The sequence below is a fragment of the Cebidichthys violaceus genome, unplaced genomic scaffold (genome assembly GCF_023349555.1).
Source record: "Cebidichthys violaceus isolate CVI_PGR_0920_01 unplaced genomic scaffold, fCebVio1.0.p SCAF_21, whole genome shotgun sequence".
In the NCBI taxonomy this organism is placed as follows: Eukaryota; Metazoa; Chordata; class Actinopteri; order Perciformes; family Stichaeidae; genus Cebidichthys; species Cebidichthys violaceus.
The window spans coordinates 10,688,631-10,709,305 of record NW_027176384.1 but is presented as its reverse complement, the minus strand read 5'-3'; the positions used below and the strand labels follow the sequence as shown (position 1 = coordinate 10,709,305).

The 20,675-nt window shown below is 44.5% G+C and overlaps 1 protein-coding gene across 1 annotated transcript; it reads right to left on the bottom strand.

The window, feature by feature from the left end:
• Positions 1-2: 2 nt before the first annotated feature.
• kdm7aa (lysine (K)-specific demethylase 7Aa) lies at positions 3-20,351 on the bottom strand. Its single transcript, XM_068717308.1, has 18 exons — positions 20,254-20,351; positions 13,240-13,325; positions 12,648-12,765; positions 12,293-12,453; positions 9,807-9,948; positions 9,361-9,547; positions 9,036-9,198; positions 6,952-7,039; positions 6,734-6,840; positions 6,413-6,504; positions 6,156-6,242; positions 5,563-5,814; positions 5,316-5,437; positions 4,066-4,190; positions 3,857-3,951; positions 3,392-3,597; positions 2,907-3,289; positions 3-2,313 (listed from the first exon to the last, which is right to left on the bottom strand). The coding sequence occupies exons 1-18, from the start codon at positions 20,349-20,351 to the stop codon at positions 2,225-2,227; spliced, it is 2,601 nt and encodes an 866-aa protein (XP_068573409.1). The 3' UTR covers positions 3-2,224.
• Positions 20,352-20,675: the final 324 nt, after the last annotated feature.

Here is a 20,675-nt window from a genome sequence, read left to right as displayed (position 1 = left end):
TTATTTACACGCAATTTTCTAATTGCAGAAACAAAATGCAATGCATTAACAGTGTCACAGTTAGCCAGTGTTTGTATATTTGAAATCATAAGCCATTTAAATCTGGGGGGAAAAGAAAGAACCAACGCACATAACACAAATGCCAAGAAAGCTGCATATAAAAGCAAAAGAGGGGACAGATTGTGTACAATGAATACTACAGCTTATTTCAAACCCTGCCTGCGGGCCAGCTCGTGTTTTCAATGACTTGACATGCAAAAAGTTCAAAAGGTTAAAGTGTAGTGTAAGAAAAAAAAGGAGGAAATCAGTCTGGCAATGTGATTAATACAATTTTTTCAGTTGGTTCTTTGTGTTAGGATTACGTGAAACACCTCACCACGGCTGAATGACTGAGGTCATGTGCACTAAAAGTCAACCTGAGCAAAGCTTTCAAAGTCTCCTGGAATTTACTTGGCAACAGTAAGCCTGGGTGTAAAGTCTCCTCGAGTCGACCTAACAAGCTAACACTGAGCTGAACGTGTGTTAAAAAGTAGTGGGGGGGCAGAAGTTGTAAAAGTTAGCCTAAAAGGTACAATGACTTTGACTGGTTTTAAAGCACAGCTTGTAATTACAACTTGAAAACCACGACCATGAAATAAGAAAAACAAACCTAAGAAACTCCAAAGCAGGAAGTGAATCTTTTAAAGTCTTGAGTGAGTGCTGAGAACATCCTGGCTGGTGGGTTAATCAAAGGTTATGTCCATGGCATCATTCCCTGAGAGTGAAGAACTGCGCACCCCGAGAAAAACATCGCACATCAGCACTGGACATTTTTTTTTAAAGGAAAAATCTCACTCATCCTATTTAAGTTCCTCGACCACAGTGGCTCAGAATACTTGTGTTTTTTTTGCTAAATGATAACTGGCACTAGTTGAAAAAGCTTCAGGTGTAAATATGGAAGTTGACGTTTCTCAAGCTAACCTAGTTTCTATTCGCACGAAGCCCCAACACCTCTAGAGGAAACCAGGACACACGAGAATCAACACTATTCAACTGGGAGAAAAGAGTTGTGACAAAATAGAAGGTAAGAAAAGATTTGTAGGTAAATTGCTACTCAACAGATGATGATCACATGAACTCTAAAACATCCACATTTACAAAAAGCATGTGTTAAAGATAAAAAAAGAGAAAATTAACCCTATAAAAAGGAAAAAAAACTCAATAGCTGAGGCTTTAGGGTCAAAATATAATAAAATCATTATCTCTTTCAATTAATAAATACATCATTCAGAATCCATAAAAATAACATTTTAAAAAAACAACAAATAAATTAAGCAGGATATCATACGTCATCCGTCGTCTTCGGGTTTTTTGGACCGAGCGACTGACTCGTAATTCCTATTTTAAACAAATTCAGAGAGGCAGCACTTTGAGCAGCTCAGAACCTCCCCTCCATCAAAACATAGTGCAGATTTGAGAGGATATTTTTAAGTCCGTAATGCACCCATTTAGATTTTTCTACAAATAGAAGAAATCTGGGAAGAACGCACCAAAGTGCTGCCTCTCACTCTCTCCTCTTTCCTCAAAGTCATTATTGCTGGTGTGATTGAGATAAGGGGGGGGGGGTATCGGGGGAGGGAGGTGAGGGACAAGCATGAGTGGAGGAAAATACAAACAATAAGCACCATTTAGAAAAGTTCAGTTCACCGCGTCCTCCTTAGCACCTCGTTTCCAGATCCAGAGGGAAAAAAAAAAAAAAAAAATACATACAGCTCCGTTTCATCTGCTCCTCCGTCCTGTTCAGTTTGTCGCAGAAAGCAATGAAGCAAGTAAAGGTTGTGCGGAGAGGGGAAAAGATGATGCGGATGATCTCGGCATCATTAAGTATTTTTGTCGTTCGTTTGGTAGACCTCCGGCATCTCATTTGTCCATTTTAAATGCCCGCAGGAGCTTCAGGCCACCTTTTCCCTGCAGCAGAACATTTCACAACATGCTTGTCCCTCTCTGCTTCCCGTAGCTCCTCTCTGTTTTGTTCTTTGTGTGCTTGTGGTGAAGTCGTGCACTTGCTTTATTTAAAATCCAATACCCTGTCTCCTAAGCATGCACAGTAAGCGTGTTGTTCGGTTGCGGTAGTCCTCAGACAGTGTGTCTGTTTTTGTTTTTCTGGGAACAAACACACCAAAGTTTATTTTTTTTCTCTTTTCCTTGCGCACACATCATTCTGCTTTTTGAAAAAGTTGAATTGTTACACAAACACACGATTGTGTCTGTTGAGTTTCAGGATCTTCCCCAGTCTCTGCTTGGCGGTGGCCATTCCTTTTTTGGGCCGCTTGCCTGAAAAAAAAAAAAGAGAAAGAAACCAAAAAGGAGAACAGCATTAGAAATAAGTCTACTAGTGCTGTAAATAACGATTATTTGGTAATTGTTGGGTCTATAAATTGTCAGCTATTTTATGTCCGTCTATGAAATATTGAAAAATGCTCATCACAATTTACTAGAGCACAAGACGACATATTAACAGTCCCAGCCCCCAAAATATAGTTTACCCCGTTTACTTTTCTACCATAAGAGACAAAGAAAACCCAGCAAATATACATCATCTGTCAATTGACTAATTGTATAATGTTTACACACCTGGTTTTTGAATGTACATACAGTAGACAGGCCTTATATATTTTTATATTTATTATATGGTAGGAAATTGTATGCATTTACTTTTTTCCTACATTAATAAGGCCGTGTATACCAAGTTTAACACATTAAATAGAAAAGGAGTCTCCTACGTCCCAGAAAAGTTTAAAGTTTCCACATTACACTTGTGTTTGTTGCATATTGAACCACGACCGGCTTCCCAAATAGTGCCATACATGCACGTGTCAAATTCAACACCTTTTTGCCAACAAGAAGTAAAAATCTGACTCCCAAACCTTTTGTGGCCTGATTGCTGATGGGTGGGGGGTTGGGGGCGTGCCTCTTGGACGGGTGCAGCGGTGGAGACATTGAGGGGTCACAGTACTGGTAGTCTGCCTCTGGGCTGCCGCCGTGGCTCCGGCTGAGAGGGCTGGGCAGGCCCTGATTGTCCCAGGCCTCGCTGCTGTTGCCCTGGCTGTCCATCGGGCTGTTGTCCCCCTGCAGTCGGTGCTGGTGCTGCGCCTCATCCCTCTGCTCCAGCGGCGAGCACTGGCTGGAGTTGGACCACCAGGGCTCCTGGGACGAGGCCACCTTCTCCGGCTTGGAGGAGCACAGCAGACCGGCCATAGACAGCATCCCCTGAATGGCCTCTTCTGTGCTGGGTGAGGTAGGACGTTCTCTGCAAGAAGCAGAAAGGATTAGATTGTTTGGCGTAAATTAAAACACGGTGGAGCTTTGCCCCGACGGGACAACATACAACATCTTTGACTGTGTTTCTCACCGTTTGAGTGGTTTGTGTTTGTGCCTGAGTTTCTGGCCAGACGGGTCCAGCTCTATGGTGTGACCTGAGCCTCTCTGCTGAGAGGAGCTCCTCTCCTCGTCATCCTCTTCCTCCTGGGAACTCCCTGAATCCTCGTCAGAAGAGGACGACGATGTCGATGACGACGACGATGACGACGACGACGACGACGACGACGGCGCTTTACGCTACATTGGGGGAAAAAATGATTAGAAAGGATGCATCAGTTATATCATGAAAAGTATTTGTGTGTCCTTACAGCACACTGTTTCATTTGTAATTCTGTGACTATACACAAAACATTTAATTCATCACTTTCCAGATTTGACGATTCTGTACCTTTCATGCATGTCTTTTAATTGTGCCAGAGTGATTCATGCATTCCATGTGTTGTATTTGTATCTTTTTCAATAAAAAAAATATATATATTGATTGCTCAGTATTTACCTCTGAGGGAGAGTCACTGTCTGAATCCGTGTCTGACACACTGGAGTGTCCTGAGACTTCTTCCCTGAGTTCAGTCTTCACCCTCTCCAGACCACCTGAGGAACACAGGAACACCATGAGCTTAAGACATTGATGATGACGACCCTACAATGCCAAAATATATGTTTAATAATAATGATTATTAATAATAACGGCCCCTGGTGACTTACTGAAGAGTGTGGGTTTCTCTTGACTGTCCTGTGTCCTCTCAGACTTCACACAACTCTTTGGTGGGCCAACAGATGACCGTTCACCCTCCGTCTTCACCGGGCTGCTGGCTGCTCGCCTCAGATCTCTGCAGACACACAAAGATCCAAAAAATATAATTTCACCATAAAATAGAAAGAATCTGAGCTATAGAATAGAGCTCGCATCCAGTTTAAGACTCTGGTGCTAGCCTACAGGGCAGTGAAAGGAACAGCTCCTTTCTATCTCCAGGCCATGGTCAAGCCCTACACCCCCGCCCGACCACTTCGCTCTGCTGCCTCGGGGCGATCAGAGGTCCTGGCGGCCGATCGACCCGGTCACGGCTGTTTTCTGTCCTGGCCCCACAATGGTGGAATGAACTTCCCACTGAATTCAGGACAGCGGAGTCGCTGCCCATCTTTCGGCGCAGGCTGAAGACCCACCTCTTCAGGAAGTGCTACCCTGAGCCTTCCACTTAGCACTTATTGTTTTCATACTAGCTTGTTGCACTTATTGTATTCGTATTACTTATAGCACTAACTGTTTTTCTTGTTTCTGCACTGTACTTTGGCTCTGAGTTATGCTCTGCTTCATGCTCTTAGATGCTTGTTTGGAAAAGGAAATGTACTTATGACTTCTGGTGACTAGTAGTTCTTTTGATTACCAATGTTGAATGCACTTATTGTAAGTCGCTTTGGATAAAAGCGTCTGCTAAATGACTGTAATGTAATGTAACGATTGACATCAGCTAAACTCTGTCTCTTAAAAACAACAATTGAAGTCCCCTGTTTTCATTTCCTGTTTCCTGTTATTTAAAGTTGTTATTGTTCCTTCTGACTCTAGTTTCTAGTATCATTTATACTAAGTTATCAAATGCAGTTCTTTGAGTTTGTGCCTAAGACTTTCTCTGAAAGGATTTTACATTTGCACAGAATGAATGACCGCCGAGCTTTAACTCATAAGAAACACAAACATCTGGGTGTCCGTGGCTAAGTGGAGGGCCGCCTTTCAATCAGAGAGTCGGCGGTTCGATCCCCGGCTCCTGCTCCACTAGTCTCATGTCAATGTGTCCTTGAGTAAGACACTTAACCCCAAAAATGCTCCTGTAGCTGCGTCTACGGTGTGTAGATAGATACTGAATTGTAAGTCGCTTTGGATAAAAGCGTCTGCTAAATGACTGTAATGTAATGTAATGTGACATCTCTGTGTCGACCAAAGAGAAGTGAGCTTTCACCTGATGATTCTGCCGTTGACCAGCATTAGCCGTAGGTGGTTGTCCTCTAAAGACTCCGCCGCTGCTGATGCAGTTGACACTTTGTTGAGCTTCCCACGGACCTTGGCACAGAAGGCAGCATCCTAAGTAGAACAGACCAGCCTCAGTCAATAAATATGGACCATTACATCTTTTAGGCCACATGCTTAAACTAAAAAAGGAGCATCTACAACATTTGCGCCATGGTCAGTAATCACTGCCTGCTCACCTCCTCCAGCGGTCCCACCTCCAGCCTCCTCAGCACCTCCCTGGTGTGCCGCTCCAAGATGTCCAGGTTCGAGGGCATTTTGGGGGCCTGCCGCTGCTGCTCCCTCAGCCGCCGGGCGGCCCTTCTCGCCTGCCGGGCCTGGCACAGCCTCTCCAGTGTGGCGCGGGTGGCCGGGCAGGCGTTTGATCCAGATGCTGCTCCACACCCGATTCCCTGAGATTTCACTGGCTTGCTACCGCCGACTGGTTCCTCCTGATAAAGCATAATGGAGTCACGTTTCTACCAAAACTAGTAAGTCATGTACTGGTTCACAAGTTCACAAATTACCTTCAAGAAAATACAGCCCACATTTAAACATATATTTTAATTGTTTTCAGTTTAACATTATTAAAGTGGCTTCATAATCAGATTATGCTTTTTAATGACAACATCTATTTTCTTCAGTGATCTAATCCCTTTATACGACAGCAGCAATGTGTGTGTACTTTACATATTCCAGTTTATGTTTAAAACCAGAACCGTAGCTCTTCTCTGAGCCGACATCAACACCTGCATCAGGTTTAAAAAGGTCCAACCGTCTCCTATATCCCTACCTCCAGGTAGCGGATTTCCTTGGTCAGCTCTTTAATGAGATGGTTCGGCCTGATATGGTCTGGTACCTCACTGGTGGGCTCAGTCACCTGCAAAGGGAACAGAAAGAAGCCTGTTGTTGACCACTGACACACATCCAGGAGATAAGAGCAGACAGTGGGGACGACTGCGGAACAATAACCATCTGGACTGCGGATATGCGAGGCAGAGTCAGGTGCAGGTATACGGAGACGATGATGACCGTGAGAACACTGCTCACCTCTCTTTTCAACCAGGTCCTCAGAGCGCTGATTAAAGCCTTGACTCCCTCCACTAGGTGTGTTGGTGGCGGACAGTTGTCCTCTCGTAGCTCTGAGAAGGGGGAAAAAAAAAAACAACATACAAGCATTAAACATGTAAAACATCACAGACAGAAAACTTAAAAACAAATAAAACATTAAAATTGTCCAAACAAGATATAAATCATTTTGCACTATAACTTTCCAAGCGGATACAATTTAGTTATCAGTGGTGAGTATGAACCTTTTTGGGGGAAATGTTCTCATCTCCGAGTTTTTGTACATATTAACGTTTGACTCACCTTTTAGCGTTTCCAACAGGTTTTTGGCCACATACCAACAGATGGCCTCGAAGTAGGGAAACTTAAAGAGGTCTGGGGTTTTCAGGCGACGCTCCATTTCATAACACCTACAGATCAACAGATGAAACACAAAATCTGTTTTAATGACAAAGCAAAGACGTTTCTAGACTAAACATAAATAAACAAGTCATTTTGTTAGTGTTATCCGAGCCGTTTACCTGAGCTGCATGCCAATATTGAGGTTGTGAAGGAAGTTCCCTCCAAACGCCATGCAATCCTGAGAGGTGAGAACCGCATGGATCCAGCCTGTAGGGGGCAGCAGAGTACTGATGTTTACACAACTCACCCACAGACCAACTTACCACAACTTGAAGAGAAGACAGCTAAACTGACACCTTAATAGCGGGCACTTGATCAAATACGTACTCATGGGGGATCTGCATGAATATATGTAGATATTCGCAGCACGTAAATGCCTGACTGTGCTCTATACAGACAAAAAGACAACTTCTTACCCTCCTTTAAAAGACTTTAAAAAAAATAAAAGATAAGGTTGTCCATTCCAATGACGTGCTCCCGCTCAGATAAACAGTGCTCCTTATACAGCACAAAGTGAGAGAAAGCAGAGTCTGGGGGTGGGTGTAAGGCTGATAGACAGGCCTGATAATGCACCGGTTGACTGACCTACTGTGCTCTCTGACCCCCCCCACTTAATTCCCACCTCTCCACACCCTCTCTGCCCAAAAGCGCTCTTTTAAAATGCTGCTTGAGCCTGCTGAGAAAGCACGACTGGAAGAATGATTGAGGACATCCAACCGTTGATGGGCTGAACTGAGCTTTGTCTGTCTGGCCGCACGGGGAGCGCATAGGAACTCCGTCGAGGGCTTAAAGAAGTCCATTGAGGGACTGATGGATGGATAATTGTATGACTGGAGACATTAGCTTCACAAAGCATGTCATATTCACTTAGCGACATGAAACGCAAACATCTTTTTAGTCTCAAAACACAACTTCTAATTACCGACAGCAGCACTGCTAGTTAGAGGAATGCAAGGAGGAAAGCTGTGATCTACAGCGTCACCGCTTCTTTCATCATATTACATAAGAGCACTGTTTTTCTTCACTTTTCCATTGCAATTATGATCATTAAGAACTGTTTGGGTTGTTGCTCAGGAAGACATTCCTTCTCTGTTATTTTCCCTTGGCAATGATAGAGGACCTTGCAGAAGCCTGTATTTTCCTGGCAAGAGCCATGGGAAGCCCGATTATTTTAACTTTTGAATGCATGTGAAAAGACAAACAAATCCCTACATGTCAGCTGGGTTGGTACTACGACGATACGACATTAGTGACACAGATCGCTGAATGTCCGACAGTTATTGAGCTCGGAAACCACAAAGTAGGCGATCATCCAAGAAGACTTTAAGGGTGACAAACGCCATGATGTTGTGATGGTAGATTTGTGGTTTTATCATGAATTCAAAAAGGCTGAACTACTATGAAATCCATCTGCTGCTGAGAACCGTCTTATGATAAACAATGTATATCTACATTTCTGTAAATCATTTGGAAATACTTATGTGCATCAGAGTGATTTTCTCTAATCGATCCGACAGTCAAAAGCAGTGATTACATTACATTACAGTCATTTAGCAGACGCTTTTATCCAAAGCGACTTACAATAAGTGCATTCAACAGTGATAACTGCAGAGAGTGGAGCTAGTATCCTCCTCTGTGTACTTTGGCAACTCATTGAGTCCAATAAAAAGTTAACAACATGGCAATACAATAGTAAACCCGCCCAATACAATCCAGGCACCTCACTAATGCACAACTAAAAAGGTCCTAACCAAACCTCCCATTCTGAAATAAAAATCATTGATAAGGCTGTTTTGATGAGAAAACTGGGATGGACTTGGCACAGTGTTTAACTGGTTTACATCATATTTGAATGACAGGCACTACTTTGTGTCCCCATTTAACTCTTTTAAATCCTCTGTCAAAGTGTGTTTCTTGATGACTCTTATGTCTTGTATCACTTTGAATTGCTTTGTTGTTAAAATGCGCTACGCAAATAAACTTGCCGTGCACACTTTCGTTTTACTAAAACGTGAGCAGTTTGACATCAGAGAACACACACACACATAGACGTAAGAAGCAGTAAGGTGCCACCGTCGGTCACCAAATGAACCAAAACTACAGGCCTGAAAGCACCCTGAACCTCAGCACTGGAGCTCTTTTGACTCCGATGATTAACAGTCACTTAAAAACACTTCACACGAGCATAAACATCTCCACAGACCTGTGGGGATGAGCAGGGTGGTTCCTCGGGGCACAACACACTTGTAGCACTTTTCCACTTTGTCCCCAAAGAACACTTCACTCTGATTGGGCGAGGAGCTCCATGCCTCATATAGTGCAAGGTTGACGGCGGTGGGCTTGATCAAGTAGAAGATCTTCTCACCCTGCAGAGCAGATGAAGAGGCGTTAGATAGTCGCCACACTTTAAGGACACGTTGAGGGCGCGAGTGTTTGAGTGGTGATGCTGATGTCATAAACAATAATGTGTCGTCAATTCTTGCCCGATTTCCCCAAAACATTCAGCTCTTTTTCACGCAGACACTCACCCAGAGAACATGGTACCAGACAGAAGTGCCTCCGAAGTCTATGTGGAAATCTGTGTAGCTGTCCTTGACCCCCATAAGGCAGTACTTCTGGACAAAGGGCTTGGGGAAGAAGGAGTCGTCGGGCCAGTAGTTCTCTACCCAGGACATCTTCTGAGCCACGTCAGGAACCTCCACCAACTTAGACATCCTTAGTGGCAAAAACAAAGACGGGAGGTTAGACTTTGAGACAGTTTGTTTGTCTTAATATCCTACAAACTAACCCGAACCCAAACTAACATGTTTGACGTTAGACGATAGAAAAAGAAATACTCAAAAGTGAATCAAACAAAATCGATAAAGCCTTAATGTAACCGGCTAACAATGCTAATTTATATAAGCATTTTCTGAAGTGTGGCATGACTAAATGTCAGTGTTTATCAGGAAAATGTGTTTACTGGAACTCTTACTTCGTGTCAGAGAACTCCAGGCTGATGAGGTTGAGGACCTTCGGTCGAAGCGGGTTGGTGTAATACTTGATAAACTCGCTGAGCTTCATCTTGCTGTCCGCCTGCCGTGCCACGTCTATCACATCGATGACTTTGTTGCCACCTAGATAGGAGATACGTACCATTTAGAGCATATCATATGGAGAAAGTACAGTAGTCAGTGACTCCTGAGTGGAAAAACATCTTCAACTTTTTTTTAATTGGCTGCCGAGTGGGCGTGGGGTTCACTGGGGTCAGCAGCCTGCTGGCATCTCCGTGTGCTTTTAGAGATCAAGCCCTGAGGGAAAGTGGCACCAATATGGCAGCACGGGGAGGGGTTGTACAGGGAGGCAAGCGAAACAATCTGTCAATCTGTCCGGACCACCGGTCCCTGAGGAGGAGGAGTGGGTGGAGGTGAGAGGGCTGCGGTGTTCAAAGCATATATGTACACGTGCGTGGGAGACCTCGAGCATCGAGGTAAATACGCGTCTAGATGTGAGAAAGAGCGTGTGTGCATAGGCTTCATGTGGTGTGTTCAAACGACAGCAAACAGCTGCTTGAAAAAGGGAAAAAAAGAAGCCGAAACGCAGCTAACAGTTGGAACGCTACAAATCACACTCGGGTGACACATGGGGCCGGAAGTAGGACCGGGGTGCAGTGTGTGTAGCGAGACAGCTGCTTGTTGTATTTTACCCACACCCCTCCCACTCACCTTTTTTTATTACCCCTTCTCCACCCCTCCACCCCTCCACCCACACACACACACACACACACACACACACACCTCTCTGAAGGCCCAGCTGGCCAGCGTCTGATGACAGAGAACAGCTGGAGTGAGACAAAGCTGCCTGGAAGCCACACAACGCCGAGCTCACAACACCAGCTTCACAAACCCAACAGCCAGACAAACGCCACAAACACAGCGGAGCAGAGACACACAGTAACGTTAAAGAGCTCATTAATTAAGGTAATTGTTGGAAATATGTCTTAGTCAACATGCTTGTGCTAGAAACTCATTCTTATTGCTTCCATTTAAAAGCTATTTAAGGTTATACATTTGGTATTAATCATCAATTTTACAATCAATTTGGCACTGCACTTTCAAATATTAGGAAGGTGCATTTGTTTTCTTGACTTATATTTTGTATAAAATAAAATACTATGTTATATCATAGCCCCATCTGTGACCTCAGCGCTGCGTAATTCATCCACAAAGCGTTTCCGAGTCGAACCTTATGGGAAACAGTCAAAATGCTGTTTCTCAGGCGTTATCCGGCAGCATCTTCAAAGGCAGCTTTACGATCCCACAGATGTGCACCGTCTGCCTGGAATGATAAACTACCTGCCCGGAGTCAAACTAATGCTTACATCCAGTATTTCTACAGAGAAACTCTTCATCAGCGGAAGTATGCTAAGTCAGCTGCAAAGACATTTGATCGTTGTGAGCCGACGTCTGTAAAATCAATAAAGTACCTTTAAAACATAGAACTTGCTGTTGTAATGTAGAGAACAAAAGTTTTGTTCCCACTTTACCTGCTATGGGTTATGTTTATTTATTAATATACTATATTATATGTTTATGTAGGAATGCCATTTGACAGAATCACGGCATATTTATACATCTAATTTGCTATACTGGGTCATGTTACTGTATGTTTGGTTTTTCTTATATTATAAAATTTGAAATTATAGAGAGAGAAACAGAGAGAGACAGAGAGAGAGAGCGAGAGCGAGAGAGAGAGAGAGAGAGACACACAGAGGTAAGACATGAAACAAAGGTCTCCAGCGTAACTGAAGCTGTGATTTAGTTTGTGTCTAAACCAGCATGTCCCAAACTTGACATCTTTTTACAATAACGTTTTATCCAACCCCTCTGGGATTGAGCAAACTTGAGTCCATCGTGAGACTTCCACTGATCACTCATTGATGCTCTGCCACTCGGCCCGATCATTAGCTCATTGACTATGTTGGCTACACAACCGTTTAGAGACCCTAGAAGACACCAGCGTTCACTCATGTTGTCCCATTATCTCCAAAGTGTAAGAAATGGAACCCGACACCCGGTCCCTGCTCACAACACCTGTGCCTTGGCTTAATGCTCAATAGGGCATGGGAGAGGGAGATAAAGTGAGACGGGGAGTCTGTAATCTGAACTTAATGATAAAAACACCAGTGGGCTTGGTAATGGGCTTGTAATAGGAGCCGGGAAGTGGCAGGACGCTTCGACAAGGAAGGGTAGTGTCAGAGAGAGGGGAGTGAAAGCTTAGCCATCACTCATTTAGGACTCATTCAGCCATCGCCTGATGCTCGATAAGTGGGTTAAAACCCCATGAACCTAGAAACCTGTTCTTATTGACACACAGATGGCGCCTGCTCAGCGACGGCCACTTAACAGGCTGCTGTTGGGCGGTTTCACTAGCTTTTAAGCAGACCGAGGCTACCGACGGTTCTTTATGAAGTGTCCTTACCCACGTACTGCTCCACGTCTTTGACAGAGAACGTCGGTACTGGTAGCTTGAGTCCCAGGCCCTCCATCTCTGTGACCACGATGGGGTAGCTGAAGCCGTGTCTCTCCAGGTACCTGGTCGTCACATGCTCTCCCTTCATCTGCATCATGATCTCCTCACCGCTGAAAACAAGATCACGACAAGTTTAGTAAACTCAGTCGAGACCACTTCATTGTTTTACAAAAGGCAACATTTTGAGTGCGGCACAAATGAGGACATCGTTATCTAGTTAAACAGACATGGAGGAAGCTTAACCCCTGGTGGTTGACAGGTCAAGTGATTTATAATTATTACATGTGTCTAGATTGACATCTACCTGGCGAAGGTCCTGTTCTGGAGCTCCTTGACAAACACCGGGGTGCCAGCCTGCACCGGCTTCGATCCATCGTCTGGCTCCGTGTAGTCGTGCCTGTGGCCGTTGTTGCGCTTTTTCACTGCAACAAACAAAAAGACATCTGAGGTTCACGGGGGTTGTTTCATTATAATTTCATTATGCAGTTGCCCTGTTGAAGCTCGTTCTTTCAATAAAAAAGTGGTAAATTGCGCACGTCACACGCCACTTTTTGTAAAGGACATTAGTTCACTACTCAAGAGATGGGGGCTGGAGGGGCTTGTCCAATCGAAGTGGAGGGCTTACAACACCATTCAATTAGCCCGTTAATGTCTGCCCTCTGGGCTGTCTCAGGTTGACCCATCCCCCACCCAAACTTGAGTCACACTGCAGAGCGTCTCTCTTCCCCCGTGACCAGGCAAACTTATAAAGACCGGGGAGGGGGGGGGGGGGACTGAATGGAAACGTATGGCAGAAAATCCGAGGACAGTTTTGATGAATGGGATACATGTTAGGGCTGAGGTATGGGGTGAAAGAAAAAGGAAACATGCCACTAATGACAGATGGCTGTACTCACTCAGGGAGGGTCCGTGTACAACATCGCAGTTGGGACAGTGGTAAACATCGATATCCACGGCATGATGCTCTTCTACCTGCACACAGCTGGAGATGGACAGGAGACGTAGTTAGAACAAGTTCATGCTTCTTCCAACACGTTTAAACACGATTCACGATCTATCCTACAAGCCCATCACACAGAATACATTTCATCTGCAGCATAGCTTACTTGGTGTCAAAACTCCTGCCCAGAAAACATGATTTGGAGTGTTGACTAACAAGTTGGACAAGTTGACAAGTTTATGCTAAATTGTCAAACATTGTGTGTGTTACCAGAGGAGATGTCGGGGGTTATAGTTTCAGGATAAACAAACTCTGAGATTGTACTGTTTGGGTCTGGAAAATAACCTTCGCTCTGATCAATTCTCCCAACAAATGTTCTACAACTCCAGCCTCACTGGAGGAAACCTGAAGCACATTTCAAAGCCTTTGAACAATAATAATGCAACGGCACTAGCATGGTGCAGGCCCTGGTTAATGCCACGCCCCCTTGCAATTGCGGTCATAACATAATCTAAATTACATGTATTTTTCAAAATCACTCAGCAGCACTAGCAGCTACCAGGCTTGCAGTGCGGGTAACCGTCTTGGAATAAACGTGAACGCTCCCAAGTTGGATTAATAGGGGGTTCACCCCGTGAATTGGGTCAAACCCTTGGCTGAGCATCAACTGCTTGCACAGATGAGTGAGGTTTGTTGTCGCTCTGCGTTTTTTTTTTCCCTCCCGTGAATCTTCAACAGCGTCACTAATACCGCTACCCCCGACTATCCTGCAGCAGCCAAACCACATGCACCAACACACATGGAATTCCTCTGTCGCATACCAGAGCCCCATTCCAGTGCAGCAGGAACGGCAACCAAGTTGCCGTTCAGCCTGAGTGGAAACCAGTGGCTATTTAGAGTTAAAAAAAAACTGCATGTTTGTGTCACTCGAGCACGTGGCCAGGTGATTTTTATGGTTAAGTGATGTGAGAGGGAGGTCTCTCTCTCTCTCTCTCACACACACACACACACACACACACACACACACACACACACACACACACACACACACACACACACACACACACACACACACACCCCTCTGTACTCAACAGGCCACTGTAAAGCCTGTCATTTCAAAGGGACTTATTGATGAAAATGAATAAAACGTGTTTTATGGGATCATAGTGTATGTCCCCACATGACCTGGAGATAGTCAAGAGACGCATTCAGTGCATTCATACTGGTTAGTAACTACTAGCACAATCAGACCAGGCTACGTCCTAATCTTTTAATTATTTCACTTCCACCGCTTGATTTTAACTCGGCCAATTAAGAAACACGTCGCTAAGCGCCATTAGCACTGCGATGACTGACCCTAAGAAGTAAACAAACCATATGCAGCCATAATAAATCTGCAAGCACACTGAAATGTGGAAGCTTCACTTTGACAGCTAGCATAGTGGCATAGGTTGTAAATGATTGATTTGTGGTGGATATATTGTCTGTTTTGGAAAGGTGAACGCCTGCAGGAGGGACAGAGCCGACCCCAGCCTTGCATCCGCTTTGATCTACAAGAAATTGCAGGAAACTGTGTAAAAGGATATAAAGCCGAGGGGCCATTAACTCATCAGGAAGTGGTGAGATTGTGTGAATGCTGGCCCCATTCACCCCGCTGCACTAACAGGATATCAACAGTAGCTGTCTCACTCCGATTTACCACATGCAACCTGGTGCTACTGCTGGCTGCACTGCAAAACCGTGTTTGTCATGCAGACAATTATATAGAATTAATTATATATATTCTATTTGCCATTGAGTGGGCTTTTACTTTGGATTTTTCACAAGTTATTTCTTGCCTCCAAGATTCATAGAAAGAAAAATACAAAAATAGGAAATGGCAAAAAAAAAAAACAACAACTAAGAAGTACTGCTGCTCCTGCACGTGAGCAAGCGGATGACCAACAATAACAGAGTGCAGTGCTTGGCTGCGGTGTTAATCCTCGCTCATGTACCAGGAATCTTGGTTCACATGTGGCTGTTCGCTGGAGGAACGCATGAGTCACAGCTCGCTGCCTCCGGCCCACGTCGAGCTCAGCCGAGGTGACCTCGTTGTCCTCGTCTCACTCGGTACTTTCCTTTATGTAATACCACGGTGGGAAATCAGGGCACTGTGCCACATACAATGGCTTGACTCAGCTAACGTGTCAACCTGTAATGATTAATGCATAACAAGGCGCTGAAGCTGGTGAAACTGTGTGGACCTGGAGATAGAGAATGTTAAAAAAAAAAAAAAGAGGGGGGAGGAAACTCAATTGAAAGGGGAAAGAGGGCCAAGTATTTCCTGCCTTGCTCAGGCTTGATGATGTATTGCATCACTGCGAAGTGTGCAAACAGTTCTTGCGCCAACGTGAACCTCATTCCTCAGTTACTCAGAAAGCAATCGTGGCGGGGGATCAGATTAGAGGCAACTGAACTGGGGTCGTCCAAATCCTTAATGACATAGCGTTATCGCATGTTCTAAGACAACAAGAGCATATTGTGGTCGAGGGTGACAGAGTACAGTAGCCAATATGTCTCACAAAGATAAAAACAAAAACCTCGCCAGACTGGAGACAGGAGGGTTATTCTGTGACGGCATTGCAGCGGATTACCAAGCAAAACATCCCTTCCTGAATAAGAGGAGATGCGTGTACTTGGCTAAACCCCTGCCATCAACAGCCCCTCTCCCTCCACTTCCTCTCATCAAGGGCCTCCTTCCTGTGTGACTGAGAGGGCTTATTCATTAGTGCATGCACTGTGAGGGGTTCATTGTCCTGCATGATCAGTGCAGAAACACAAAAGCCTGGAGGCGGGCATCACCATTATTTTCAGCTCTAAATAACCGCTCTACATGGGGCGGCGACACGCCTACATTAGGGAACTGGCAGACCCCTAATGGATGGGTGGTAGAGACAGAGATAGAGAGGAGATGAGGGCAGTTAAACACACCTGGCTTTCTTTCTTTATCTGCCCCAGAGGAGCACCTGACTCCTCCGGCCCTTTTCCAAAATGCACTCATCCGGAGCTTACATAAACAGCGATGGACTTGGACGGCAGCAAGAGCCACTGAGCCCTGACAGATGGATAGGGATCTGTCATTTTGGCTGTACTGGTTAAATCATTTCAGCTCGCTGTGCGTAAAAGCGACCCAACATCCCTGCAGTGGTTACAGCTTGAAAAGAGACCTCTTTCTGTAGTCAGCTGGTAAACAACAAAAGAGGATCACTTTGTTGTTTATGGGGCGGCAGAGAGCCCCGGGGAGGTTTAACAACTTAATCGTTTTGGGTGCAGGTTAGAGTTGCGTTGAGGCTCCGAGCACTGAGGCTCTACTTTCACACATGTCTTCAACGTGGTTGTCTTAAGGCCCTCAGTTCCCCTGTAAAACCTACAAAGTCATCAGTCTCTGGTGACTGACTGTCTGCTGCTGAAAAACACCAGCCGTCCACATTATATTTCAGTCAGTCTTTACAGTTTTTTCATTGATTTGGATTCAACATGGCACAGAGAGATCCAAATCCACACCCAAACTAAGTGGAATACCATCTATAAAATGCTTACTTTAATATCATAATTCAATCTGACTGCTAATCAATAGACAAGGCTGTTGACCCCCTAATCAACATTGATCAAGCTGGATGTAAAGCGGTTTACCTCCCCCCAGAGTCCGCCTGGCTAATGAACGTAAACATAGCTTTTAACAGGAGCTATGAGGCTGCTCTTTATTTTGGCCAATTAACTAATCAGACATCTAAACAGATGATCTGAAACATTTCTTTCATAGACAACAGCGGTACAAAAAATGAAGAATCCTTCCCCTCATTCATCCATCCACTTAGCGTAAACACTAAAAAGGCACTCTGTAGAGGCTATCCATCTCTCTTTAGTGTGCTCACAATCTGTGTGACATTGACGGATCGTGCGTTGAACTTGGCGAGCTGGAGCGCCCATCAATCACTCCCCTCTGTCCCATTGAGCCCCGCTAGTCTATCGTCACCCCCACCGTTTGTACCTAAACCAGACAACGGGCCTGACTGGAGTGGCTGACACCTACAGCGGGGTAAACCCTGTGATCCGACGTGACCCAGTGAGGGTTTCCAGCAAGCCAACATCCACAGTGTTGACGTAAATTGGCATCTTGGAAGCACTGGAAACAGCCCATTTACAAAAGCAGGCCTTGTAATTAGGTGAGGCTCTAAATGGTAAATACCAGGGTTCAAACTAACATTTGTAATCCAAACCATAGGCTCTGGCAGTGGGTTTCTGTCCCTAAAGGAGTACTTGAGGGCAATGGTACTCAACCTATGATGAATCTGGGTCGCAAGAGGATTGAGAGAATAGAAGAAAATATATGATTAATCTTTTTATACTACTTTTTTTTTAAATCGTGGATAGTTTAATAGCTTCTAAAGATATAAATCAGTGTTTGGTTGACCAGTTTCATAGACGTATCAAACCTGTGATGAGCAGTCACACACACAAACTAAAGCTAAACGATTAGGAAGCATTGCATCAGGGGATCCGCACAACATGAACACTACTATGATTTGACGACTTTTGAATTGTACGTCATAAACGTCTTATTTGTGGGTCCCTGATCGACCAGGGAAATGTATCTGTGTATATTGTGAGATATGACTAGACTCGGGGGGGGGGGGGGGGGCGGCAAGTGTTTCAATACAAGAGGCTACATATGAAAGCAATTAAGAACATCGTATCAACACGTGATCTCTTTGCTTTGCAGTTCACCTCACTGATCACTAACACAGATAAACCACGCAGTGTTTTTGCCCACGTCCTCATCCAGTTAAAGTCCCATGCTGTACTGTGTACTGAGACACAGGTGATGGAAAACAGGCAGCGAGACAAAGTCCCCCACACAAACACAAACACAGCTAGCAAACTTGACAACCAGGCACCGGGAGGTTGAGCTCCTCTCCTTTCCACTCCATCGGCGTGCCATCGTCCACAGCCAGAGAATATCCCCTTCCTTCTGGCCAGCCTCGTGGGAAAGAGACAGGAAATGTGGCAGGTTTTGGAGATCTCTGTGTGTGTGTGTGTGTGTGTGTGTGTGTGTGTGTGTGTGTGTGTGTGTGTGTGTGTGTGTGTGTGTGTGTGCGTGTGCGTGCGTGCGTGCGTATCTGCTGATTAGTCATCAACGGGGGAAGCTCCAACATTTGTTCCTGTTCTTGCTGGCATATGACACACAGCCAGCCAGTCTTTTTTGGATCTGATTCACCACAAATCCTGGCTGCCAAGTTTTTTGGCAGAGCACTTAAATGTGGTTACGCAACGGCTTCCGTCATTCCAACGTGAGCAAAAAAAAACAGATTATTGTATTCATAAACAGTTGCTGTGGAGAGATACCCCCACACAGGCTGATTCAAGGGACTGAAGAACAGGGTATGTCTTCAATTTTGTTGCGTGAAAGTTTAACAACGACAGGTCTTTCTGGTTCTGCTCCGATATGTTATTTGACAACAATAATGTTCCATTCCAGTGGCAAAATCTCGTTATCTTCCTTCTCTCTCAATCAGAACAATTAACAGTCACATCAGCAGGCTTCATAGTGCTCAATGAAGGTGTTAAACCTGATCATTCAATAGAAATTACAATCAACTAGGTCACTTTGTCATCCCAAAAGAGCACAGAATGATCTTGACCCCACAGCGTAGGCTGTTCATCACAGTAACAGGGTGGACTAGAACATGCGTAACTGTAATCTGACGTTGTATGATGCAAGTACATGCTCAAACACAAAAAAAGGCTTTTAAATTACACAACAACCAAAACAGTCATTATGATTTCGAAGCAAGCCAAAGCCCCACCCCCCCCCCCCCCCCCCCCCCCCCCCCCCCCCCCCCCCCCCCACACACAACACACACACACACACACACACACACACACACACACACACACACACACACACACACACAACATGAATCATAAAAGGTATCTACAACACCACTGGTCCACTTCTGTAGTGAGGATAGGACATTAAAAAAACAAGGAAAATAGGACAAAACACGAGCAATAAGCAGTCCAGGGACATGCGTCTGTCTGGTACCTTTAAATAATCCCCCCGTTCACCACTAGGGGGTCCCCTGCCATGTGCCTCCTCTGCCTTAAAGGGGATTTAAATGTCCTCAAGCTGTCAATCAAAAGCCCCGACCATAACAAGCTCCTTGTTCTCAACCTTGTGCTTTCTTAAAAGTAAACCACCAAAAACACATCAAAATAACAAAAAAAGGTCAAATTGCATACACATCTCTAAATTGGTATATATTAAAATATAAAGTTAACTTATCAGATATAACAATAACCTATAGATGTAGTCCAAACAAAGTATAAGTTGTTTGTGAAACGTAGCTCATGTAAATTAAGTTTTATGTAACATTTTAAATGTTAAGTGGTTGCCATTACCTTGAGTGACCCCACGTTAACTTAATCCAGCTTGCGATTTATAAAACAAACTGGTTCAACGTTAACTGGATCGTAATCCCCTAAATCACAGATAAAACCAACATTAAACTTACATCTGAAGTTACTACAAAGATGTGGTAAAACATGCAGCCTTTCTATGTCACGATGACTGACACCGCTCTCCTGATAGATCGACATACTAGTAGATAAAAAACTATTTTCTATGGGCTCTATTTGCGTCAATAACGTTCATTATCAACATAATTACATATACTATGTACACGCCATGTGTCTGTAGTCTAATTGGCAGGAAAACAGACTAATTTCAAGCCGATTTCAGAGAGAGAAACCTTACTTTCTTTCCCAAAAGTCGTGTCAATAGACGGTTTAAAACCCACCGCTAGCGTTAGCATGCTAAGTTAGCTTCCAGTCAACACCGCTCAGAGAACCGTCGCCTTCCTTCAATAAACTCTCAGTGTTTGTCGCTTCTGATGAGCCGCGTGTCTTAAAGACATTATAACCCACGTACCTGCCGTGGAACCAGTCTTTACAGATGTCGCACTCGATCATAAACCGGCTAACATCGTAGGGCTGCCGGCAGACACAGTACAGCGGGGCCGCCGCCATCTTCCTTCTGTCCCCAAACAACGCAGGAATGAAGCGGGGCGGGGCTTTAACCCACCGTCCGGAAACACTCGAGTGTGCACGAGGTCCTCCATTCGAGGCGAGCCCACGTCTGACGTCAGTTTCCAAATTATTCATTTCCATCTGGTTGTGTTGGCACACCAACAATAGACACAAACTTTTTTTGTTACCAACAAAGGAATGACATAATGATACTGTTTTGGGAATTTTGTCAATGTTACAATCTGAGATTTATGTTAAACAAAATCAGATTTTGGAAAATGGTGAGCTTTTTTCAGTGTATATTGTTCATAGTAGGCTTTATTA